At 45.6% G+C, this 27,175-nt stretch overlaps 1 protein-coding gene across 1 annotated transcript in view; it reads right to left on the bottom strand.

The window, feature by feature from the left end:
* LOC138575002 (lutropin subunit beta-like) overlaps window positions 1–11,872 on the bottom strand; it is a 45,741-nt gene extending 33,869 nt beyond the window's left edge. The window contains exon 1 of the mRNA XM_069649451.1: window positions 11,708–11,872. Within this exon, the coding sequence (XP_069505552.1) occupies window positions 11,708–11,872 (165 nt within the window). The remainder of the gene's footprint in view (window positions 1–11,707) is intronic.
* Window positions 11,873–27,175: the final 15,303 nt, after the last annotated feature.

The following is a 27,175-nucleotide window of genomic DNA, read 5'->3' as shown; positions in this document are numbered from 1 at the left end:
TCACCTTCCCCAGAATCACAATTTCTCTAGAGCTCTGGTCATCTCTAGGCTGGATTACTGTAACATCCTCTTCCTCAACTTGCCCCTTTCCTCTCTTTGTCCCTTTCAACTAATCAAGAATAGGACTTCAAGACTTATCCATGGCCTCAAGCCCATGGACGCATCTATCCAGCCCTAAAATCTCTCCACTGGCTCCTGGTGGCTGCAAGGATAAAATTCAAGACCCCCTGCATCATCCACAAGGCTTTCTGGGGCCTGGGACCCCGCTATATCTAGCTCTCTCTCCCTAAATACCTCCCTGCTAGAGCCCTTTGGTCCTCTAGCTCCAACTCTATGCAGGTCAGACATTTCTCCAAGCAGAGAGTGGGGGGTAGATCACTCTCCTCAGCATGTGCATCCCTCTGGAAAAGCCTCCCTGACCCTCTCAGACTTGAGCTGGACCTACTCAAGTTCCGGAAACCTCCCGAGACCCTAATTTTCTCTAACTCTTTCCCCCTCTCCCTCACCTGCTATTTCAGCGTCTGCCGCTATGACTGGTGGCCTGGTCTCTTATGAGTCCTACAGGTTATGAGGCTCTCCTTGACCAGTCTTTACCAGCATTCCCCCTTCAACACTGCCCTCCTTTGCCCTCCTCCCTGAACAGTATCCCTCCCGCGTCTGGTCCGCCACTGTGCTTGCACTTAGTCAGAGCTCCCCTCAGCACTTCTTAGTCCCTGGACTCCCTACCCTACACCTACCCTCTTTCCCCCCTCCTTCCCCCTCTGGCAGCATGCAGCCCCACCTCCTCTCCCCTCCCCTTTTGCACTTCACTTTACTACACTTGCACGATCCGAATGTCACAAGGCAAAGTAGGACCATTATTGTTGCATTATTTCCCCTGTTCCCTCCCCCCTTTATGCTTTGTGGCGCCTGGAAATGCCATTTGCTGTATAGGTGCCTTATAAATATTTAATAAATAAATACAACTCTAGCCTTCCGAGTAAGCTGCTGTTACAATGCCTCACTCAATGATCATAGAAACAAGCAGCAGACGCGAACTGTGTGCCTGGACCCTAAGGCACGACCAAGGAAGCAATACTCGCAATACAGAAACCAGTACAGGTCTAGCAGGAACAGAACAGTGCTTAACCCCTGAAACAGGAACCAGCACACTGTTAATAAAAAAACTACAGACTGAATATCTGGGCTGGAATCAAGGAAACTACAGACTGAGAGCAGGAGACTGCATGCAAGGAACAAGGGAACTGTGGGAAAGGGTTGTAAACACACCGACAGGGAGAGTGATGACAGAGGAGCAGCATGGACTGAAGGCAGGGAGCGCAGGGCTACAGGCCAAGGAGCAGTGGGTGGCAGGCAGACCACAAAGTCTCAGGAACATGAGCAGGTTCTGACAACAGCAGGTAACAGGACACAGCACGAAATCACTGATCAAGGCCAAAGGGTCTGGAAACATGCTCTATGCAAGAACATAAAGCTCCTCCAGGCAACTGCTCAAGTACTGGGCTGAAGCAGGCTCATTAGCTGCACCTGGCATACTGCACCTTCTAAAGTAACCTGACTCCTCCCACTCGGAACCGTGGAAAGTGAAAGCAAACCAGACCCATTGGACTTCTGGCGATTGTATTTCTAAAGCTCTAACATGCTAATAGCTAGAGTTTCAAAAAGACCAAAGAGCGCATTTTGAGACGTGTGGTTTGTGCAATCCATTAGGCAAGTTAATACCTTCCTAAGGGCATTGAACATCTTAAATATGCATGACCTGCCCTCCATCTCCTCCATCTCTATCTCTACCTGTGGGGTTCCCCAGGGGTCTAACCTCTCTCCCTGGCTGTTCAACCTATACCTGGCACTTCTTTCCCACTGCATTGCTGCGCTCTGCCCCAACTTCCAGTGCTATGCGGACGACACCCAGCTCATCTTCAGGCTACCCGCAGCCACCTCTTCTCCCTCTCTCATCTCTGACTGCCTGTCCGCCATCCAGGAGTGGTGTGCCGCCAATAATCCCTGCCTTAATGCCAGTAAGACCGAGATTCTTCTCATCAGAACACCTGCTCCCTCCATTCCTGTCATTCTCTGGCCGGCCTTAATTGGCCCTCTTCCTGCTCCCACCTGTGTGGATAAAAACCTCTGGGTCATCTTCGACTCAACACTCTCCTTCTCTCCTCACATCTCCAACATCTCTAAGAAGTCACACTACCAGCGGTACCTCCTCAGAGGTATTCTTCCTTTCCTCTCCTTCCCTCAGAAGCTCACTGTCTTCAGAGCTCTCGTTCTCTCCAGGATGAACTACCGCAACAGCCTCTTTCTAAATCTGCCTGCTTCTACTCTCCACCCTCTGCAACTCATCCAGAACAGGACTGCGAGACTTTTCCTTGGCCTCAAGCCCAGGGATCGTATCTCTCCAGGACTGGCTCCCAGTGGCTGTGAAGATTAAGTTCAAAACCCTCTGCATTGTCCACAAGGCCTTCTCGGGCCTGGGGCCGCAATACCTTCAGCTCTCTCTTCCAAAATATTTTCCTTCTCGAGCTCTTTGCTCATCAGCCTCCAACTCCCTCAGGGTCAGTCGCTTCTCCAAGCAACGAGTTGGTGGTAGATCTCTTGCCTCGGCTGGGGCCTCCCTCGGGAACAGCCTCCCTGCCATACTGAAACCTGAGGAGAACCATCTTTGGTTCCGGAAGTACCTCTAAACCTTTCTGTTTGCTTTTGCTTTTTCTCCTCCTCTCCCCTGCTGACTTCCTGGCTGAAACTGAAACTGCACTGGTTACCCGGCCACCCTCTGATCTCGGGCACAGGTCCCCACCCCTGCCAGTCACACACCTGCATTGCCTTCCTGGCAACCCCCGCACTCGGGGACTGTTTGCTGTATCCCTACAGTTCCACTACCAGCACTTGACACCTGATGTCTGCACTTACCCTTGCACTTGCCACCAGCTGGCCGTACCTCACTTATTGTTTTATCCTTATCCCATGTACTGCACTTTCCCCCCTCCCCAGACACTTGCACAATCTGAATGACACCTGGCCTAGTAGGATTGTTGTTTGTCTTCCCTCTGTTCCCCCTCCCTTGCCGCGTCGCACCTTGAAACACTTGTGTTATCATATCATATCATATTATATCATATCATCATATCATGACTATAGTTCAGGGTGGTTTGCAATGATGTAATGAGAGCTTCAGCCAGTCCATGGAATGCTCTTCCTACAGGTCACGTGAGAAATTCATCACAGAATCAAATATAATAGACCATTGCATTTCACTCCATAACCATAGGACAAAACAGTGTAACTTGTGGTTATAGTGTAACTGTTCAATTCTAGAGTTCAACATAGTGCTGTTTAGGCCTAGTACTGTTGTTTATGGAACCTTTGGTGGCCCACTGGCATTGTTCACATTATTTAACCCATTCACTCCTTCTAGGTGCTACACTTATGTACAGTATTTACCTGTGGGTTTTCTGTTTTCCTGTGTGCTAGAGGCTGTCGAGAATACTGTGCTAGATCATGCATGGGCTTTGTGGATTCTCAACATTACTGATATCTAGGCACCCATTTTCTCTCCCGCCCCTAGCATTATAATGTTTAGGGCCTGTCACCTGGTGTAGTCTTTACATTTAGCTTTGGAATTGGGAAGCGTCTATATTAAAGCCCTTTTACTGTTTTTATAGTTACATTGTGTGTTAACGGTGTGTTGTGTCTAACTCAAGTTTCTTATTTAATGTTATATTTACTTAATGCTTAATTCTGTAATAAACAATGTATATTTTTGGGCATATCTGTGTAGTGCAATTTCTTGGGTTGTCTATTGGGACTAACTGTACCTAGCCATCAACCTTCTGCCCTCCCCTGAGTGAAGCCAGGAATGCATCTGCCAACAGAGAGGGATGGGACTATCTTTTGAGGTTACCTGTCCTACCCTAAGGATAGATGGTTTCCCACCACTCACTGAAGGCTGTGGAAGAATCTAGCTAACATCCACACTGTGGTCCTATTGGATCTTTCCTCAACATTCAACATATTCCATGACAGCAGGTTAATAAATCACCTTCAGCAGCTTGGTGACATGGGATCAGCACTCACATGGATTACATCCCTTCTTACTGACAGAGGACATCCCATAGCTAAAGCCCTTTTAATTCCCTCTTAAGGGCAATTAAATGTGGTGTTGCCCAGGATTTGACCCTTTTGGCAGTGCTTTTTGATATAGATCTTTCTCCTCTGATGCAGTTCCTTCAATCCTTCGGCTTGAAATGTTTAATCAACTGTTCCGTACCTCCGGTCCTCTCCGGCATTCCATTCCGCTCCTGCAGACTGCCGTGGCATCTTGCGGGATGCCGCTGCAGAGGGACTACACTGCCCGGCAGGCGATGCAACAGACCGAGGCGACGATGAACGTTTGACGTAAGCACGTTCAGGTACCCCCTCAGAAATAAAAGGAGTTGGAACCTGAACTGTGTTGCTTATCAGAGAGCTGGAACTCCTTCTGTGTTCTGGCTGGTCGCTGCGGCTTGCCCTGGGTCTTTACTCCTTCCTGCAGCTAGTTCCCTTCATCCCTTTTTCTCCTGTGTCCCCCAACGTCAGGTAAGAATTTTGGTTGTTACAACATTACATAATATTCAAACTGGGGTCAGTGCTTAATACACTGTATTTGTCCCTACAGCTTGCAGGAACCAACCTGTTCATTTTCAGATCTTTCACTCAATCCTGTGGTTCTCCACTCTACTAACCTGGATAACTGCAGTATTGGGAGCAAGACCCGTAATCGTCACCTGCCTGGGTCCCTGCGCTCCTGTTCAGACTAGAGTTCCGGTAATAACCTGCTTGATACTGACAACTCGCGGACGACACTTAACTTCGGCTCAAACTCAAACCCTGCCTAAGTTTAGAGTCTCCTCTTGCTGGATCTACATCCTGCCTTGTAGCCATCGATTCTTGGATCACTCCAGGCTCGGACTGGCCTGTAGCGCAATAGGGCAATGCCCAAACCAAAAACTCAAAATGCTAGTGTGGGCCAGTTTGATAAGTTACTTCACCATGTGGCTAGTAGTTTTGACCAGTGTTACTAAGTGCCAAGGACGAGTATGCTTGTCCTTTTTGCATAGACTTGCAAAATAGCCTGGCAGTGAAGGGGTTAAACAATGCCGAAGCCTCTATGGTAACGATGCCATGCTCTGCAAATTGCCATAACATAAAATAATGAAATGTCTGTTGTGAATTGCTGGGGCACATTGGTCCTTTTAAGGATGCCCACTGCAAGCACGCCTTGATGATATTCAACGGTCATCCTAAGGATTGCCACCACAGACACACTTATTAAAGCCCATTTGTATCTTTAAAGATGATCATCGTTGGTGAGCTGTGAGCATGCACACAGGTAGCCTGACATGTGATCCTTGATGTGTTTACTGGTTCATGTTCCTTCAGTCCACTGCGGTTGGTTGTCTTGTTTGCAGCACGCCCAGCTCGCCTTTTAGCTGATGGCCTTCTTTATTTCATCTTTGGGCTGCCTTCATCACTATATGCCTCTCTTGATACTTGTAGCATTTCTATTTTTTTCTACTATGCCTAGCGCAATACCCACCCATTGGACTTGCCGTTGGGGTTCTCATCTCTTAGCTTCCCGCAATATATCTAATCTTGTTTACCCACCTCTTGACTCCCATCACTCCTGTATTAATGATGCACTCTGGAACACTGGGTCCATTTCCCAAAAAGCTCACTCTAGTCTTGATATGTTTTTAGGTCTTAATTTACTCTTTTTGCATATTACCGAGGCCTGGTTTTCCTGTTTCAACTCCGCTATACCTTCATCGCTGTTTACATATGATACTGCCTTCACGCATACACCTCGTCTTTCGGGCTGTGGTGGAGGCACTGGTATCCTCGATTGGCCATCTTCTACGATTCACACTATCTCTCACCCCTTACCTACTTTTACTTCCTTCGAATATTCTCTCTCTACTTTCTCTAAATCCTTTGCAGTGTCTTTTCTTTACATTTTTCTTCTTCCTTCTCCTCTCACCACCTTCGGACATTGACACCCTACTTAGTGTCGTTTTAACTTGCTCTAACTCTTTTCTACTTTTGGGCGATTTTAACCTCCATCTCTCTTCTACTCATGCTTCTACTTCTTTTCTAGGTATTATTGGCTCCTACGGTCTTTCACCTCTTCCCACTCCTCCATCTCATATTTCTGGACCCAGCCTGGATCTTATTTTCACTTCTTCTATGTCTATCTCTGCTGTTTCTATCTGCCCTGTTTACTCCTTAGGTCATCATTTTATTCTTTTATCAATTCTCTCCCATGTTTCTGCCATTTGTTCTATTTCTCCTGTTGCTACCCCTTCCTTTCTTTGTTATGATCTCTGTACTTTCAACACCCCTCTTTTTGGATTTTCTTGCATTGCCAATATTCCGTCTCATTCTGCATTTCTTGCTCTTCTAATGCATGAACCCACTTCGACTCTTCCAACTTCTCTTTCAACATTTCTTGATACTTTATATCCTCTCTCTAAATGTGTTCCCTCTCGTAAACCCTCCCAAACTTAGCTTACCTCCCACCTTTGCTCTATGCAGAGGGCACTTTGTTGCCTGGAGCGTCGCTGGCACAAGTCCCATTCGACGATCGATGGTGAATAATTCTCTTCCTACCATACTCTCTATGATGACACACTTCTTTCTTCTAAATGTTTCTACTATTCCGATCTTTTACATTCTCAATCATCCCATCCCTGACGTCTCTTTCAATACCTCTCTTGTCTATTGACTCCTGCTTCTCCTGACCATTTTCTCCTATCAACGCTTACTGCACCTGACTTTTCTAACTTCTTTCCTTATAAAGTTGATTCTCTTCGATCAGCTATCTCTCTTACTTCTCTTCCTTCCTCTGACTCTCCTCCTCTGCTTTCTTCTACTATGACTCTTTCCTCTTTCTTACTTCTTATTTCTAATTCTAACACCTCACTGCTCGTCTTGCGGGCTCATTCTACTGCTTCTCCTAAAGACCCTGTTCCTTCTACTCTTATTCCCAAAATGTATCCTGCCCTTAATTCTTATCTCACCATTCTTCTCAATATTTCACTTGCTACTTCTACTTTCCTTCTTTTCGTTGAACATGCTACTATCCTTCCCATCTTGAAAAAACCCTCTTTGGATCCATCTATTCTCTCTAACATTCGTCCCATCTCTCTTCTCCCTTATCTTTCTAAATTACTGGAATGCCTTGTCTATTCCAAGGTTTCTTCTTTTGCCACCCGTAATTCTATTTTACCTAAAACCAGCCCTTTCTTCTGTAGCAAAGGATTTTACCCTTCAGTTCTACCATCCATTCTCCCACATCCTACCCCAGTTCCTGTGGCCGATTCCTGGATTGAAAGACTGATCAATTTACACAAGGAAGCAAAGGAACACCTGGAAAAGGCCCGAAAAGGTGTTAAACAATATGCAGACACCAAAAGAAGGGCTAGTCCTTCTTATTCAATACGAGATAACGTCTGGCTATCTTCAAAACTCCTTCCTCGTCACCTGTGACCAAATAAATTAGCTCCCAGGTATTACGGACCTTTTCCATAAAGGAAATTGTTAATCCAGTGGCCTTTCGACTCCAACTACCAGAGTCGTTGAAAAAGATTCATCCAGTCTTCCACACTTCTCTGTTAAAACCATATGTACAGTCCACTCGAGCTGCCCCAAGATCTACTCCAGTGATTGTCGATAACCAACTTGAATACGAGGTCTCTAGGATTTGTGACTCCAGGTACCGACGAGGTCAACTACAGTATTTGGTCAAATGGAAGGGACATCCTCCCAGTGAGTGCACCTGGGAACCCGTCTCTAACATGAATGCCCCCCGGCTGTTACGAAGATATCATTTTATCCAACCAGGCAAACCCGGAGGTGCGGGGCTTCAGAGGAGGCATACTGTCATGAACCGCCGATTACATTCGTTCTGGACTTCATGGTCCCTGACCCATAGAGGACTGAATTCAGTGATCCTTCCAACATGGCAATTGGCTACGAAACGTAATTTACCAGCCTTTATGCGTTACGTTCAACTTCCTACAAAACAGTCACGCCCCTGCGGCTCTGCGCGTCTCAACGCTACCCCTTGGTGTGTTCAGACGTGTGTTGTAGGAGTTCGCTCGGGTCTCCTTCCGAGTCCCGTTGTCCGATATCCTTGATTACCTCCTTTTTCCATTCCATTCCCTGAACTACCCCTTTCGTGCCTTTCTTCCTGGAATCCTCCAGTGCTCGGGTCATAGCGTTCCGTGCCTCCGACCTTAGATACTGTTTCCTTCATGGTTCCCGGTCCTGGATATTTGAACACTACTTGGCGTAGGACTTGCAACCCTCACGCTGGAATCCGAAGACCTGCACACAGGCTTGTACAAATCCTGGACCACGCGAAAGAACACATTCAAGAAGGTTGCAAGCAAAGAGAAACAGGTGAGAAGGGGAGAGACTTGTGACACTTTCAGGCTGTCGCACCATTTCTATGCCAATGACACCCAACTCTTCTTCCTCCTTTACATCCGCTATCCAAATGTATTTTTCAGCCTGTCTCTCTGCTATTAAAATTTGGGTGCCTGATCACTTTCTTGTTCTTAATCCCTCAAAAAACGAAGTTCTTTTCTTTCCAGCTAACACAATCCCACAGCCTGTCTCTCCATCCTTTGTTTTGTTTTCACCCTCTCATCTCCCTATTTCTCTTACTGCTCCTAATCTTGGCCTTCACCTTGACACCAATCTTTCTTTTACCTATCACATCTCTGTCCCATCGCGCTCCTTTCGATTCCATCTTTTTAACATTCGGAAAGGTAGGGTTCTCGTAACCTTTAGCTCCACTAAGCTTTTGATATTTTCTCTAATTTTCTCACGACTATTCTCTTACTCTGCACTTCTTTTTGGTCTTCCTGTTTCTCATTTAGCTCCTTTATAGTCTATCTTTAAATCTTCTATCCGTCTCTTTTATTCTCTACCTATGCGTGATTCTATCTCTACTTCTCTGACCTCTCTTCGTTGGCTACCTTTTCACTGTCAACTGAAATTCAACTTTCTTTGTATTGTTTTCAAGTCCCTTTGTGGTCCTGCTCCTATATCTCTTACATCATTTGTTTCCTTTTATGTTCCCTCCTGTGTTCTTCGCTCCCAATCTAACGTTCTTCTAACTTTACCCCGTCCTCTGTGCGCACCCTCGCGTTTTTGTTCTCTCTCTTTGCTTGCTCCTTTCCATCGGAATGCTCTCCCTCTTTCTCCAAAGTGTCTTCATTCTTATCCCACTTTTCATGTTGCTCTGAAAACCCTTTTACTTCACTCATAATTGTATTTTAAGGCTATCACTGTAGGTTCTCAACTGATAGTCATTCTATCATAATTACCCCTTAATTGTACCGTAAATTGTTTTTTGTAGCGCACCTTGGTGTAAGGCGCTATGTAAATGACAACTAAATACAAAATACAAATTGATGTGGGCTGGCGTACCTAAGTGTTGCGTACAGTGAGAGTGCTTCCTGGGTGGTTTGTGCAGCAGCGTGCTGACAGTTTATTTTGTGGTGACGTGGTCCAGGGCACTTGAGCGCACAGTGGTAGTCGCTGCTGCATTGGAAGTGGAAGCACAGTAGGACGACGGTGTGATTGGAGTTTTCTATCAAAGAGACTGGGACCCAGGGGCACCAAAGATAAGGCAAGCAGATAAGTTGTTTTGTGTAGAATCCCTCAGGGTTTGTAACGACAGTGCCTACTTTGAGGGTGCAGGGAGAATGGATGGAAGGATGGACCAGATTTACAGCGGAATGGGAACACACTGTACCTGGTGGTTGGCCTTCTGACTGGTTTTGGATCTGTTTGCAGAATATTTGGCTAGTTGGGATGCAGTTCCTTATCCGCAATGTGTGCTAGGCCGGTGGAATAGAAGGAAAGACAACACACATGCTGTTGCGTTCTAGAAGGATTCTGGTAATGTCAGAAGGGCATCCACCAGCTATCTAGAGCTACAGAGTCCTCTTTTCAGAGGCTGTGTGGGTGAGGACAAATTCACAAACAATATACATTATCCCACAAAACAGCTTCCTTCCTTTCTGTTATTACACGTATGGTAAACGGCTTGGTTTAACCCACACATAGAGTAAATGGCTTTTTTCTTCCCTCCGCAGTATTTTCTCACGGAGTGGGTGCACAAATCCAACTGCTCTTACCAAGTGCACGCCAGCAAAAGGGATAAGATTCCATGAAGACATGCGCCTTAAAGACGCCTGATTGGAATATGCGGCAAAGCTGTTTGCATGCCTCGTCAACAAAAGAGCCCCCGCACGAGTTATCACAGCAGGTAAGCACTGGTTCTTTGACGGTGCAGTTAGCCCAACTTGCACGTAGGTTAAACGGCTTGGTTTAACCCACACATAGAGTAAATGGCTTTTTTCTTCCCCCCGCAGTATTTTCTCACGGAGTGGGTGCACAAATCCAACTGCCCCTACCAAGTGCATGCCAGCAAAAGGAACAAGCAGGCCATTACCGGATTGAAAATGGTAATGACAAAGAATAGGGCCTTGTCATAAGTGGTGACATTAAATAGTAACTATTAGTGAAATAGAATACTAAAAAATATGAGAGGTTCAGTTTGTGCCTCCAACTCAGATACTATTGAATAGAGCGACCTAAGAGAAACACTCTCTCATGGGTAATGAAAGTGTTGGAAATAAGTGAATCCTTCTGTTTAGAATTGTATAAAGGTGAAGACGTGTTGGGTGCCCCAGGGGTTTTGACATGTTACAAGTTACAATAACCATGGTATTAAGATCATTTTTTTGTTTGTCTTTTTAGAATGTTGGGAATATGGCCAAATCTTGTGACGTCATACAATGAATATGAACATATGAAAAAAAGAATAAGTGCCCTGAAGACAGCACCAATAAGGAATGCAATTTGAATCAATTTATGTGCATTTTCCAAAAACGACTGTTGGTTCTAGAAACACATTTTTTGAAGTGTAGGCACCTTTTCTTGCCCCCTTAAATTAAGGGTGTACCATTGGGTGGGGTTTCAGTAGAGACATCAAGGGGCTGAATCAGATGTGCCTCTTCTTTTGCCATATGAGTCACATATATATGCGTATATGTCAGTGTAAGAATGGATTAAGACTATATTGTTGTTTTTAACAAATGTATTGCCTATTGAAGTTATTTTGATATGTATTAAAATATGTATATTTTTGGATATTCCATGGTAACTTGCCCTCATTTATGATAAAAGGGGTACATGGCTATGTCTGGAGACACTTGAGCACGCACCAATAACAGAAAGTAAGGAAGCTGTTTTGTGGGATAATGTATATTATAAGGGTATCCACTACAAAGGTGTGTGCATGGGTTTATAGTCATTCCATCGAAAGCCAAAGCATCTAATGCCATACCATCTAAAAAAAAGTATCTAATGCATATTTTTTTCATTTTTTTTTTAATGGGTAGGGGGATCCCTCCAACCCCTTTTTTTAGCCTTTAAAACCCATTTTTTTTAAACTAAACCCTTTACCATCTAAAAAAATGCATTAGATGCTTTTTTTTAGATGCTTTTTTTTAGATGGTTTGGCTGTCGATCCTTTGGTTGTCAATGCAATGACCGGATACCACACTGCTATGCTTGTGCACTGCAAACATGTCTGACTTTACCCTACAAAGGCACTAACAATGTGCACAGCTGTGAAATGGGACCTCACCTTAGTATGGCAGTATCCGCTGCAGATGGAGGTGGTGAAGGTGACGCAGACGGGGCAGTCGTCCTTCTCGGCCGAGATGGTCGCATTGGTCGGTCGGCACACAGGACTCCCCTGTACAGCAGACAAGGATGAAGCCAGGAGCAGCAGGACCAGCACAGGGGGCATTCTGCAGGAGACAGCCAAGAGTTCACTATAACAGACAGGCGGCCCTGCCTCTGGCACGCATAGCATGACTCTGGCTTTACCACAGCTGGGCTCTCTGGCCTAGCATGAACACACAGCACAACCAGGACCCGTTCCACTTGTAATGGGAGAGTATAGGCAAGGGGTCTGCAACCTTGGGCTCCCCAGATGTTTTGGGCTACAAGGCACAGTAGCCCTTGTAGGCATAGTCCATCGCAAGGGGTTATGGGAGTTGTAGCCAGAACATCTGGAGAGCCACAGGTTGCAGACCCCTGGCATAGGCACTTCTTAACCACTTAAGTGCCGGGCACTTACACATCCCTATGTTAATTGGACAAACACTCTAGATTGCCGGCACTGCGGTGTCCCCATCTGTGCATTGCAAGCACTGGTGAGTTAAACTTGCACTGCTGCTGAGATTGCCGCACATGTTTGTGCATGAGTGAAGCATGCGCTGTACCTGTTCGGTGTATTGCAAGTGAACCTTGAACTGAATCCAATTTATGATACCTTTTTATTGGACTAACTCAAGGTATTATCCAGAGATGGTTCAGTGCATTGCCTTTCTAAGTCCCATAGATTTCCTATGGTAGTAACCAGCACAAGTCTAAGATCCTGTACGTCCCAGCACTAGGCTCATTGTGAGTAACGGAATTACCACCACTTTTCCCACTCTTCATACTACAAGTGTGGCCCTGCAGTGGGGGATTTACCTCCAGCAATCCACCCACTTTCTGCCGAAAATCAGTGGAATTACCACAGTGGTAATTACACCTGCAGCAATTCTGCCAAAAATGCCCCATAGAGTTCAGTGGACTCTAAGAAAACAGGGATTAACTCTGCCACCTACACTTGTTATCCAGCGGTAATTTTGCCAGACCAAGTGGCGGTAACAGTAATTCCATTGGGCGGTATTCCAATAGATTTAGCACCGGGTTACCCCCCAATTTGGACACGCCTGGTAGAAGATCACACACTTCATCAAACCGAGATTAAAGCACATTCCACATCATTTTATAACAGACAGTGCAGGGCAAAACCAGTGGGCGTCACTCCCATCTCATTGAGATACGGAACCTGGAGAAGGCCCTTTGCTGAGGACACTGGTATAGCATCTGTTCTGTCTGTGCAGGGAAGCTTGCACTCCTGATGGCCGTGCAGAACTTGTTCTGTGTAGCCCTACTATATATTAGGTGAGTGTTCCCTGAGGGAGGGACACCTGCCTTAATAACTCATCATATCATATCATAGCTGACACCCATAATAATACCGTATTTAAGTATACCTCTCACTGTCGGACTGGAGTAGGAAAGAGGCCGGGTGATCAATAAAAAAGTGGCCCACAATTGCAAATCAACTTTCCTTACTTTTTGCCACAACACTTTTGAGTAGTATTGGAGGCATATTTGCGCCACATTTTTATATTTGAAAACCCTTTGAGCCAATAATATTCATAAAGCTAACAGCTGCAGAGTGTATTAATTTCGCAAACTGGCACACATTGACCCAGGTGGTCCATCTCTGGCAGATTTTATTGGTGTTTTACAGCGGGCACAGCTCCGGGATTCGAACCTATGTTGCTCTGCGCGGTCTTGCTTCCGAGACCAGCACATTGCCACTGTGCTACCTCCGTTCACAGATGGGGTGGCTTTTCCTCATTCCAAACCAGATGGCTCTTGCCACAAGAGTATTTTTTGCCTTTTAATAGTGCTGCGGACAGTAGATTCCTAAGCTAAGTCTAATGCTATTATTCCTTTTTTTGGCTTTGGGAGAAGGTAGGGCTTGGCTTGTCCTGCTGTGATTCAAACCCGGGACTGCAGGCAAAAAGAAATCACAGCTGGAAGGGCTTGACTCACTGAGCTACATCACTGCCATATACTTCCTATCTTCTGTAAGACAGTGGCGTTTCCAGTGCCCTGCTGCCCAGGGTATATATGTTCTCTCTTTGAAGCAAGGTGAATGACTATTACAATTACTGTTAGCCACACTAGGCATTGATGTCCAAAAACTGCACAGACCTTAGTTCACAATTTGGACAATGGGGTAGATTCTCAAAATGTAGCGCATAGATTGTGCTTGTTACATTTGCTCATTTTTTTTAAATGCGCAGGTCACCTTCTCAAACGTGACCTGCACATTTCAGGATGTGCTGTCCAGCCCCCTTGCATACATTAGTGTCACGAGCGTGCTCCTGACACTACTGTATGACTGGCTGCCAGCAACCACGTGTTTGCTGGGAGTGCATTTCACAGAGACAGGCCCTTGAAGCCTGACCCTCATTCCTGCATATCATTTAAAAGTACAGCGCGTTTGTGAATTCTGGGTGCACTTTTAAATGTACAGAAATGCCCCATGATTTGCACAAATGCGCAAAGGGGTGAAAAGGGGCATCTGAATGGGTGCATCAATGCTGCCATTCACATGCACTTTGTGAATGGGGCTGCTCCTTTTTTGGCACAAGTGATGGTAATGAGATGTGCTCGCACATCTCATCATTTCAGCCAAAGAAAGTTTTAAAATGGCCAGCAGCTTGGAACTATTTTGCTCCTGCTTTTACCCTTGAAGAACCTGTTAGCATCACATGGACAGCCCCCAGCGACTCCCCAAGCCAAACAAATACACCTGCCTAACATTATAACTCTGTGCATTTGGGAATTTTCATGAAGGCGCATTAGGACACTTTTAGAAGACATTTAAAACACAATGGATCGTATATAATGGGCAGACGGTTAGAATGTCTACCTCACATGGAAGTTAGATTTGCAGTCTGGTGTGTGCTGTCATATACAAACTCCTCGCTCCCCCCAAAGGCGATCCTGATTTTCCGGGGTGATGCCAGATAACCAGAGGCTGCTTTTAGATCTTGCTCATCAAATCCTTATTTCGTTCCCATGCATTGTTCACAATCTTAATCATTCTTTTGCAATTGAAGATTGCTCATGGGTGTTTCGATCGTGTGTCTCTTACACTAAGGGTAACTCGAACATTCGAGGGTTGACAGTCTAGCTCTCTTCCTGACCCCCAATTAGGGCATCTTTAAAACTACACACGTATCTTTATCTCTCGTATGTCTGCACACATTTCAACCCTAACACTCATTACTCAAGGCTTTCATCAGGACATAAACATTTATGTTTAGTACCAGTCTTTGTATATAAAAACATGTTTGCACAATCTGTGATCCACTCCTGAATTTATTCCTGGGAATCTGTACACCAAAAAACTGCATTACAACACGCCTCGCTGATCTGTCGTGAGTTAGCCTTGTTTTATTCTTAAAACAGTGTTGTTTTTTTAAATCTGTGATTTTTATTTGATCAAAATTAACAAGATTGCTGACCGAGTACAATTGATTGCATAGAAGGAGGACACGAAACATTGCTTGATCAATAAGTGTACATTTGTTTCCAATCTCACTCTATGGCAATAAAAATGTAAACAAAGTACTTGTAACCAGTTTCTGGGGAAGATACATAAGCCATGTTGTGGTTAATGGATACATGGGAGCCGAGTCTTCACATATTGCAACGGTTCCGTGGGGAACATCACATATGTGTGAGTGAGAGTAGAACTATGTGCTGTTGTTTATGACAACACAGCTCTCCAGGTGTCATTGAAAAGAAAATAACGTGTCGAATGTTATCCCAATATATGTGACAAAATAAGGAGGATTTCATCAGGGCCAGATTAGGAAAATATTGGCCCAGGAACCAATAAAAAAAAAGTGGCCCACAATCTCTAATCACTAGCCATTACTTTTTCGCAAATTGCTTACCGGGATGAGTGGGAAGGAGACATTTTTGGTAAAATGTTTATTTATTTTTTATTTTTGGATTTGTAGAGCGCACTACAGCCCACAGGCATGGAGGCGCTATGAGGAAGCGTAAGAGGGCTTGATTCAGGGTTACAAGAATGCAACCCAAGCAGAATATTACTTAGAACAGATTATTTTGTTATCTAATACATTTGATGGACGTAGCTTAGATGCGTGGCAATAGTTCATTTTAATGCACTTTGGGTCCATAACATTGACCAGAGACAAAACAGGCTAGCTTGGCTAGCTGCACAGTGCATTACCTCATCAAACTAGCCCGCTTTCCTTCCAAACTGGCCCACACTAACCGCTGTTGCCTGCTCTTCAGGCATTGCCCTCTTTTCTTTCTATACGCCTGTCCAAGCCTGTCCTTCATGAAAAAATAACAGTTTGCAAAAACAGCACTCTTTAAGAATAAGATGTAGCTGATTTATGCAAGATTTACAATGCATGTTAAAATGTCTGCTTTCTGTTTAAGACTTCTAGAATTTGCTTGGCGATGGATCCCGATTTCTGTTGAAATATTTTGATCTGCAGAAAAGATAGGTTGCAATGCTAATGTGCATGTCCTGATGAAAACCCTGAGTGAAGAAAGGCAGGGTGGAAACTGGTCCACACGTGTCTAGGAGAGAGATACGAGGCTATACGGTGAGGGACAATTTGGGGATATGGATGATAAATCGGTTGTCGGCCCTCCACGACAGGTGTCAACTACAGTGTGAGAGACACACATTTGAAAACCATTATTCAGTTTGCAATCACTGTTGTGAAAAAATGTGACACATGCTAAAAGGAAAAAAGTACTGTCTCTATTTCATTAGAGGTAATCCCAGTAAATGCTTGTAAACAATGCACAACGTGGATACATTTCTGTATTTCCCAAATGTAATTCATATTTTTTTTAAAGTATACTTTTTTAAATATCAGTGTCTAATTACAGCTATATCCTAAGCGTAATTCCTCGTGAGTTCTTCTGAGGGTAAATGTTATAAACACAATAGGAGATCATTAATTGCATGATTCCGGTGGGCACCACCAATGATTTTGCCTGTATCGCAGGACTCCGGCTGCAAGCGGGGCTTGTCTTGCTTTGTGTGATGTCCCTGCGCTGTGTGTGAATGAGGCGTGCACAGCAGCTGCCTGCCCTTGAGTTGCCCCCTACAAGCTTGCAAGGCAGGCTTGCCCTCCTGCTGCCTGCGCTTTACCTGCTCTGTGTGTGCTCGTCCTCTGCAGAGGAGGGAAGCTGACACCGCTGCTGCCCGCTTGATGTTGCTGACTCCTCCCCAGCTCCACTGGCCGCATGGAGAAAGTATAGATAGGTAGCTACAAACTGCCAGGCGTTATTGCTCTGGGTCATTCTGAGTGACATTGGCTACATACGAGAGCAAGCCTTGAGGAGTCTATGATGTCAATCTGAACGCCCAGGTGTAAGGCCCCTCATATTAGGAGGCTACACATCTGTAATTCAAGTTGTGTATGCCCCCTGCATCCCCTTTCCATCCTCTGTGGTGCCCCTTTGGCCCAATATTGGACTGCCATTGGAGAGGGCGGAGAGGTAAGGCATGGGGGAATTATATGCAGTATACATCTCCTCCCCTCTCCCCCCATGACAGGCAATGTGTAACTGGCATCCTGCCATTCACCCCAGCACCCTTTTTCTTAACTAACCCACCACCATTTTGTTTGCCCTCTCCCATATCATAACACTGGATACCTGGTGCCCTGCTACCCTGTTCCATCTCCCTTGCGTTACAGTATGTTCACCCCCCAGGCCCTATGAAAAAAGCTGCACCTGGCATCCTACCACTCACCCCTCGACTACACCAGGCACCCTGCGTGGCACCTGACACGGCAGAGGCTGCAGGTCTGACTGATTGTGAGAGCCTAGACTCCAGCACTGTCCAGGGCAGATTGTGCATCTCATAATCCTCAGCTGTGATGTCCCCGTAGAAGGCTACAGCGTTCAGAAAAGGACACAGGTGCTGCTGGCTCCCAGTCGGAGCCATACACAGCAACGTATTGTGTTGTGTTCTTAGTGTTCCAGAACCAGGTTTCGTTCTGGAACATCACTACAGTTCAGGGGTGGACTGGGAACCAAAAGAGGCCCTGGAAAAAAATGATCAAAGTGGCCCCAAATTACACATTTCCAGCAAGCCCAAGACTTTCTTCTGTGAGAAAATGTGGAAATAATATAGGTTAGCACACAAAAGCGGCCCAGGGGACCGAGGCCTAGCGGGAAACCTCCTGAGATCCTTATAGGCCAATCCACCGCTGCTACAGTTGCAAAGGAGCCCGGCAGAGGTGCCCATGGCTCTCTGCCGGGCTCCCTACGATGACCTCGTGGTTCCGCGTGGCGGCCTCCTTTCATACGTCTCATTCAGTTCAGTCCATGGCACTGCCCTTACCTTGCAGCAGGGAAGGGCGAAGGCTGCGGAGGAGAGAGACATCAGTTGCAGAAGTGCTCTGCTCTCCTTGCTGGACCCTGGACCCTTTTTTATACTGGCTCTGTGATCCCTCCCCAGAGATTGGAACTTGATCCAAGGCAAGGAGGGAGACCTGGAGTGAACGGTGGTGGCTTAGCGAAAATCCCTTTCGAGGCCAACATGCCCGGCTGCTGGCATGATGCTTGCCCTTCAAAGTGAACACGTCCTACGTTTGCGAGTAGAAGGGCTCTCCGCATCTGGGTCTTAACAGACTTCTGCTGTGACCAGTGTGAATTATATTGGGTGCCGTGAAACCAGGGGAGTTGCTAGGTCTCAAAAAGATCTGGGCTACACTAATGTTGGGACTGTTGGGACTTGGGGCTAGCCCCACCTTTTGGTTGTATCCCCTGAGCTTCTATCCGGGGCTACAACCAAAAGACCCGGGGCTATAGCACCCTCAGCCCACCCCCTCAGCAACGCCTCTGCGTGAAACAAAGGCATGTGCTCAACTTCTGTGGGAGTGCTCTGATAGCAGAATCAGAGATAGAGAATCAGAGATAGAGAATTCTCTAAGGAGAATAACAAAATGCAATCTTTTTTTCCCGTCATTTGTATAGCACCTTTCACCATAATTATGGTCCCAATGCGTTGTTGGTTGAACACCCTCAGAGGGTCCAAAGTATGGGAAATTGGGAGGTGCTATTATGCGTGTATGCATTTCGGTCATGAAAGTTATGAGAGGGTGGCCCAGACCCTGCTTGTCACCCATGTCTGAATGGCATGTGGAAGGGGGTATACTAGAAGTTAAGAAGGAGGGTGATTGTGAGAGGACGGACAGTTATGTGTGTAGCTACAGTTCACATTTTTTGTCGTGAAAAGTAGCTGCATTCTTATGGTAGGGGTGTTGTGCAAAAGTGTTTGAGTTGTATGTGAAAGCAGATGTGTGTGGGAGTGTAGCCTTCGGCTAAGTTACAATGGTGCAGAGTCAGAGAGGAATAAAATGGTTAGCTATACATTCAACATTGTTTCCCCCCTTGATTCCATCTAGGTGCCAGGAGCAGTACTTAATCTCACATACGATCTAAGTGCAGTAAATGCCCGCCCTCTTTGTGGATCTTGGAGTGATACATAGTCCATCCCCAGGTCCTTCTAGTGCGATACAGTTTCCACGTTAAGTGTCTAGGTGCAGCGACAAAGCCCGCCCTCTTATGCAGTAGCGCATGACACATCACCAAACTCCATATGAATCAAATGCAACTATTTTTGTATCCTCCTCCTTGTCTAACCAATTGCTTTCATCTATGTGTAGAACATGTCCTACCCTCATAATGCAGCTAAGTGCAACATATTTCTTACCCCCAACATTCATCTAGGTGTAACACATTTCCCAGCCCCCAAAATTCCATTCAAAAGCAGTACATTTCCCACACCCAAAATCAATCTAAGTGCAACACATTTCTTACCCCCAAAATCCATCTGGCGGTAACATATTTCTCAACCCCTAAGTTCCATTCAAGTGCGACACATTTCCCATCCCCAAAATCCATCTAAGTGTAACAACTTTCCTAACCCAACAATCCATCTGGAGCTGACATTGTTCCTACCCCCAGCCCTCCATCTAAGTGTATCACAGTCCCTTGCCCCAATAAGCCATTTAAGTGTGACACATTTCCTCACTCCAGCAATCCGTCTAAGTGAAACAGATTTCCTACCCCCAACCATCAATCTAAGTGTATCCACCGCCACAGATAAGGCGTGGATACACTTTTACTCCCCAAAAATAGGAAAATACTCCCAAAAACAAAAATAGGGAGTACAAATACTCCCCCCAAAAAATAGAAAACATGCACGCAAGACAATGTGCACATGCTTTCACCCCAAAAGCTGCATAGATATGCTTGGACCTGTAGTACATGTAGTACCACTGGAAGAAACAGCTATTATTAATGTCTGATTGGAAGAAGTGCACAAATCTGAAGAGATATCCAGAGAGCAAAAATATATTGACCGCAAGGGTGTATCAAATTTTATTCACCATGATACAAAAAAATTAAAGAAAATCAATTAATGACATATTATTTTACATTACATTATTATATCACATAACACAACAACATGGGTATACATAAAAGCTGGCTAAACTTAGTCCATCACGACAACCATTCATAGTGCAGCATTCAGACCATACATAGCACTCAGTGACATTCAACCAAACAACAATTACTAAAAAACATGACAAAATTGATTAACAGTAGGAGGTGGGATAGAATTTCCTCACGTCCCATCTGATTATTTTAATATTTAAAGTTTTTACACAAACAGCAATAGAAATAATTAAAAACAATCTATCACAAGGGTGGATCTAGGAGGAAAAATGTTGTATTTCTCCCATCCCTGGAGAGTAAGCTCAACCGGTTTTGACGTAGAATGTACTTTGGACAACATCTTCATCAGGAGAAACAATTCATAAAAAGCTGCAAGGAAATAGCCATACTGCATGATTATGCGGCAGTGCCCTGTCTCAAGTCTAACTCAAGAACCAAAAAGTGTCTACGCCACGTGCCACCTGTTACAGACCATATACTAATATATAAAATAAAATTATACTGGAGAAGTGAAAAAGAATCAGAAGCAACCCCAGCTACAGAATTTTTTTAAACCAAAACAAGAAAGTAACACCTTTAGAGCCGTGCTGAGAATGGCAAGTGGGATGCACCACAGGAAACCACTAATGCAGAGAATTTAGATGACAAAAAGAGCTAGTCCACTCAGATATCAATTGAAGGAATGCACAGTTGTGCACCAGAACTGACCTCATGTGTATGCACTTTCACATACAGAATGGAGGGTAAAGGTAGAGTTGCTGCTGTCTAACCCCAAAGAGCCACTAAAATCTTACATTGGACAAGGGAGGGGGAGAAAGAACAATTAAGGCCTGGATACGCCGAAAACATGCTGCGTTGGACAAGAATGGCCTGTATCATGTAAGGCAGGCCTGCTCACCTTTAACTTGGATAGCACTGCTGTGGGCAACACCCTACTGCGGTGGATATGTTAGGGTGATCTACTGGATGGATTATGCAGCGAGGCAAGGCGTGTCAGCAAGAGATAGCCTGGTTCACTGTTGGAAAAAATATATATAAAAATATATATAAAGCCTAATCAGTATAAGCTACGCATCAAATGAGCAAGAACAGCAATACTGTAAGACTAAAAAAGTACCACAGGGGCTCCCTCAACGTGGGAGAAGGGGCAACCCATTGGCTGTTAAATTCTCAAATTAGCCATCAATAGAATGGAGGGGTGCCGGAGGTACACCGGATGGCTGTAATATATATACCATATATATGGTCTGTAACAGGTGGCATGTGGTGTAGATACTTTTTGGTTCTTGAGTTAGACTTGAGACAGGGCACTGCCGCATAATCATGCACTATTGCTCTTTCCTTGCAGCTTTTTATGACTTCTTTCTCCTGATGAAGACGTTGTCCAAAGTACATTCTACGTTGAAACCGGTTGAGCTTACTTTCCAGGGATGTCATGTATACAACATTTTCCCTCCTAGTTCCAGTCCTTGCGACAGAACGTTTGTATTTATTTCTATTGCTGTTTGTGTAAAAACTTGAAATATTACAATAATCAGATGGGAGGTGAGGACATTCTATCCCACCTCCTACTGTTAATCAATTTTGTCATGTTTTTTAGTAATTGTTGTTTGGTTGAATGTCACTGAGTGCTGTGTATGGTCTGAATGCTGCACTATGAATGATTGTCGTGATGGACTAATTTTAGCCAGCTTTTATGTATACCCATGTTGTCGTGTTATGTGATATAATAATGTAATGTAAAGTAATATGCCATTAATTGACTTTCTTGACATTTTTTGTATCATGGTGAATAAAATGTTATACACCTTTGCAGTCAATATATTTTTGCTCTCTAGATATCTCTTCAGATTTGTGATTTACAGTAATACTCTGGTCCAGAGTACAGAGTCTTCCTGCTTCTTTCTGTAATTGTGATTGGAAGGAGTGAGCATGTATGTTTTGATGTGCATGTATATCTATGTGCAATGAAATAATTGCAAAGACATCTGCGTTTGCAGTTAAAACATATTTGTACTCGCTTATAAAATACTCCCGTTCGGAAATGGACTTGCATTTTTACTCCCCCAAAAATAATTTTACTCCCAAGTTTAAAGAATAGGGAGTAAAATACTACTTCTTATCTGGAGCACTGAGTGTATTACATTTCCTACCCCCAACAATCCATCTGAGTGTGACACATTTCCTCACCCCAACAATCCATCTAAGTGCGACACATTTCCTACCCCCAACAATCCATCTAAGTGTGACACAGTTCCTACCCCCAGAATACATATGTATTAGTCAACACCTGTTTTGGTTGCTAGATTTTGATCAGAATATTTATAGTACAGCTGGAACAAACCCTGCAAATATAGGGAGAACACTCTAGTTGCAGTATTCAGTGTGCATGAAAGTAAAACCAGTTTGGGAGGAACAAGTAACAAGAATAACCCAGTGCTGTTTACACAGGCAGTTTGGGCAATTGTGTGCAGGGGGAGTGATAGACAGATTGTGCTTTTGAGTACTCCCTTAATTTATTTCAGAAAAGCTCATGTTAGAAAATGACAGTTTGGGGTCCATTTTAAAAGAAATGTTCATTGCATGCTGATGACCACCATTTTTAGCACTCATGTACGGGTGGGCCCCCTTTATGCAATTTGCAACTTTTGCAAAATGGACTGCAAAAGTGACGAGTGAGAACAGGTGAAATCGGCTTTAGTTTTACAATCCTTTTTGTAAAAGGTGTAAATGCCTCCTGCAAATAGTGCTTTGCAGTTGGCATTTACAATGCATTTCTATGGAAGCTGCCTACTTTTAGCAGATGAGAAATGCTGGCGGATTACATAGGAAGCCATTAGTTGTACGCCTGCATGAACAGCTCATGGAGGCTTATGCAAGGTGGCTTAGTCCACAAATACCAGGAGCCAGGTATAAAAGGAATCTTCCTTATTTGTTACGGCGTAGTGTAGATCCGCCCACAGGTTACAGGACACAGGTACCTTGGGGAACATCCAACGGCACACCCTCTCTCTAGCCAACCTCTCACCAACTGTCATCCAAGGAACACTCAGCAGAGAACACTCACACAACATTCCGCTCTCGGACACTCATGACATCACATTCATACAGAGCAGACAGGACAGGAAGAAAGTACACCACAACACATCTCCCCCTCGGGCATTTAAAGACATGGCAATTGTGGCCATAATCACATTCACATTTATCAAGCCCATTGTCCTAACCTAAAGTCTGGATGTTGCTCCTGTGAAGAAAAATAAAACATTGCTACATACCTATTATATCCATACCCCTTTGTGTCATCCATTTCCCACCATTATTCTCCTATTCACACCATGCACCTCGTTCTATTCACCACAGAGGCCACGACATGCAGCTTGCATGCATATCACTGCTCCGGCTTATAATCCCAGGCCTCATATCTCAACCCATTTCTGACACCATAACATTGCTAACATTGCTGCTTACGTCCTTGTGCCCAAATGACACCAGCACTGCCATGTTGCTGTGCTTCTTCTTCCACATTCTGGACCACCCTGTCCAGAGTGTCCATCCGTTCTTTTAGTTTGGCTACGTCTGTCCTTAGTTCCCAACCCGCTTGCTTCATTTTGTCTCTAATTGTTGCAAATTGATCCTGCATCGTGGTCATGAATTTCTCTTGGAGGTCCTTGAACCATGCTTGCATGTCCTCCTTTGTGGCTGACATTGACGGTGAGGGGGTCAGTTCCTGTGTTGTCACTGTTTCCCCTTGGGCTTTCCCTTTGCTACTGATGGAGTTGTGGCTGGTCCACATCTGGATCAAGTTAGGGTCCTGTCTGGTTGCCTGGTTCTGTGGGGGTGGCCTATACCCCTTTTTCTCTGGATTTGGACATTAATACTCTTTTGTGTTATCTCTTGCCCCGTTCTGGGTTAGTCCCGTCTTCTTCTCCTGGGATCAATGTACTGCACTTCGTTCTACTCCTTTTATGACCTCTGGATGGTTTGTGATGGCTGAGTGTTTTCGACTTACGTCCTGTGAGAGTTTCCCCTCTCATCTCTGCCTGGTTCTGGCCGCTTGCCTCTTGCCTGGGCCGTAGCTAGAATGACTCCTATTTGTTAGGTGCTTTTGCTGGGTTTATGGTCGAGTTGAAGCTTGCTGGGTCGTTAATGAATGCAGACTCTATAGATATATTGCCAATATGATATGTGCCATGGAGGGGACTGTTTGCTCCCTCGCTTGGGGTTCCTTGGTTTGGGGATCTCGTTTCTGCTCCTTCCTGTGGCCTTGTATCACCAAATAGAGGTGGGGATTGATATGGGTATGCCTCCCCGTCCCCTTTCATCTGACTTCGTGCTTTGACCCTGTTTCGGGATCTAATGACCGTGGGCTACTGTGCCTTGCGGTCCCAGTCTCCTCCCATTACGTTTTCTTTCTTCCTGTTTGGAGGTGGGGGTGGCACGAGGCTGATTTACCCTGTGTAGAGGTCCATGACTGATTTTGCTGCCCTTGTGCCGCCTTGAACCTTCCAGTGGGAGTCTCAGTCCCTTCAGAGCACTCCCTGGTGTTTTGCTAGTCCTCCACAGATCGTTGCTGTAATGCTTTCCCTGGGGGGGGGGTTTACTTCCTGAGTGAGCGCCTCGGATGCTGTGCCACCTGGCATGGAAACGGTCAGTCTTTTTACTGTTGTTCCTTGTGTTGGTTTCCCGGGTGCTTGTTTTGCCAGTGAGGGGTGCTTTTGTCGGTACCCGGCGATCGTCCGGGTGCTGATGGGGTATCTGTGATTTTCTATCCCCCTCCGCACCTCACTGCCCAGCCCTTACTGTGGTGCGTCGTCTATCCCTCCGCAAGCGTTCTGTCCTCTGTTACCGACCCAATGTTTCCAATCCCTTGACTGGTCCTACTGTCTGTGCTCATATGGGGAGTGCCTGTGTCCTCTACCCGCCATCTAGGTGCCCTCTGCTTCCTCTACATTGGTTGCCTCATCGCTGTCAAGGGGTCTCGAGGCAGAGCTCCCCTGCACCCCGGGTCAGAGTGTCCTGTGCCTCCGTGTGATCTCTCCCCCATTATTTAATGGGGAGGAAAGGGCCTGCTTCTTCCTATGCTGCCCCTCTACCTTGCCATTGGAGGCTGCAGCTTCTAATGTTCCATTAGGTGAGGGGAAGGAGGCCCAATCCTCCAGAGCCCTTAAGTGTGGTTAAAGTTTTCATCCCAATTCGTTCCGATTTGCTGGACTTGATAGTTGCTATGGATTACGATGATCGGCGAGGCGGGCTATCCTTCATATAACCGTCTCAATGACCATGGGACAGTCCCTTCTCTGTGTCGCGGGCTGCTGCTGTTCAGACCCGCCTACCAACTATATTTCCCAGAAATGTCGATGTTCTCCTCGAGCCGGCCTTTCTGTTCACTTCGATACATAGCTTCTCCTTGTGCACGGGGGTGTGGGCTGCGTCTCGCCCTGCTGTTGGGAGGTCTTCCTAGTCCGCGCCACACTCTGGCCTCGGTTCCTCTGGCAGCTCACTTGCCCACACCGCGGCATGCTTCTTGGACTCTTCCAGCCCGTGTCTCAGCGTTCTGATTATTCCCAGGTTTGTTCCCCCTGGGGGTTGATCCCCGTTGGGTATTCTGTGGCTACTCTGCAGTTCCAATGTTTATTTGTTTTTCTTTATTGCTGCGGCCTGGCGGGAGAGACACTCAGACACGTCTCATTCCCCCGGCTGCCATCTTGGAATCTCCCACACTGGACATTTTGAGAGGAATGGAGAAGGGGCTAGAGATCAGTGCATCATGTATTAGAATTCTTTGTGATTATCAGGTTGATTGTGTACATGGCAATTGACCTACACTCTAAAATGGCGGCCGGATTCGTCCTGCATAGGCAGGTACCATTATGAGAGCAGGTAGGATTTCAGGCTTAGTCGAGTTCATGGACTTTTAATAGAGATATTAACACTCTGCCTGTCAATGTTTTCACGGGGTCTGCTTGCATAATCTGGGATGTTCGATCCTTGTCCACCTTTTTTACAGTTCCCTCCTTCCCTGATTCCCATGGTTACCCCTCCTTGTCAACAACTATTCATGATTCCTGTTCCCCAGTGCAGTTACAGGGTATCCTGGTTCAATTCCGTTTAGTGAGCACACTGGTTGGTGGCTCCCTTGGAATGCACTACATGGGTCAAATTGCTGCAGCTTTTGTATTTGTCACACTTTCAGAGCTCCTTTGCATTCCATGGCCTAGCTCCCTGTTCTTGATTCTCTGGTTTGCGGTACATACCTGTTTCTAGTGCCGTAGAATGGGCTCACCAGGCACTTCATTACGTCCAGATTGTAGAGTCACTCTATTACCCCAGACGTGCCGACCCAAAGGGATCACTTGGACCATTGTCTCTCCTCTTTACCTAGGGATTTGTGTGCAGGAATTTACACACTGGATCTCATACAGTGATTCTTTCCCAGCAGGACTCAAGAGCCTGATTTCACAGACAGAGCAAACCCTCTAACTTCAACTGGAGAAGAGCAGAATGAACCTCCTGGATGGAGTCCCCTGTGCCCCAAACTATTCTACCACATGGAGAGGTAAGCCTCTGTGCTAGGGTGTGCATTTGGTCCCCTGTGATGAAGACACTTGGCCATACGTGACATCTTCAGTCATTGGCCCTCTGATCTTGACAAGTGTTGGAAGCTCCCATTGCCTCCACCTCCTTTTCTCCAACCCTCCAAAAGTGTGCACTGTCCTCCTTTTTCTGCTGTCCCTACCATCCTCCATAAGCAGCTCTTTCCTTCCTTCAACCGCTTTCTCCTCCTCTTCCCTCCTTCCTTTACTCGTTTTATCTTCCCTTCTCCAGCACCTTATTTTCCTTTCTCTTTCCATCCTCAACCATTCTCCAACTTGCTCTGTCCACACAATTTCACGCTATCACCTCATCTTCAAACTTCCACCCCCTTGCTTAATTCCGGCACCCA

This window comes from Ambystoma mexicanum, chromosome 1p (genome assembly GCF_040938575.1).
Source record: "Ambystoma mexicanum isolate Mex_15411 chromosome 1p, UKY_AmexF1_1, whole genome shotgun sequence".
NCBI classification, from domain to species: Eukaryota; Metazoa; Chordata; class Amphibia; order Caudata; family Ambystomatidae; genus Ambystoma; species Ambystoma mexicanum.
The sequence above is the reverse complement of the archived record's forward strand: the minus strand, read 5'-3'. Positions and strand labels throughout refer to the sequence as shown.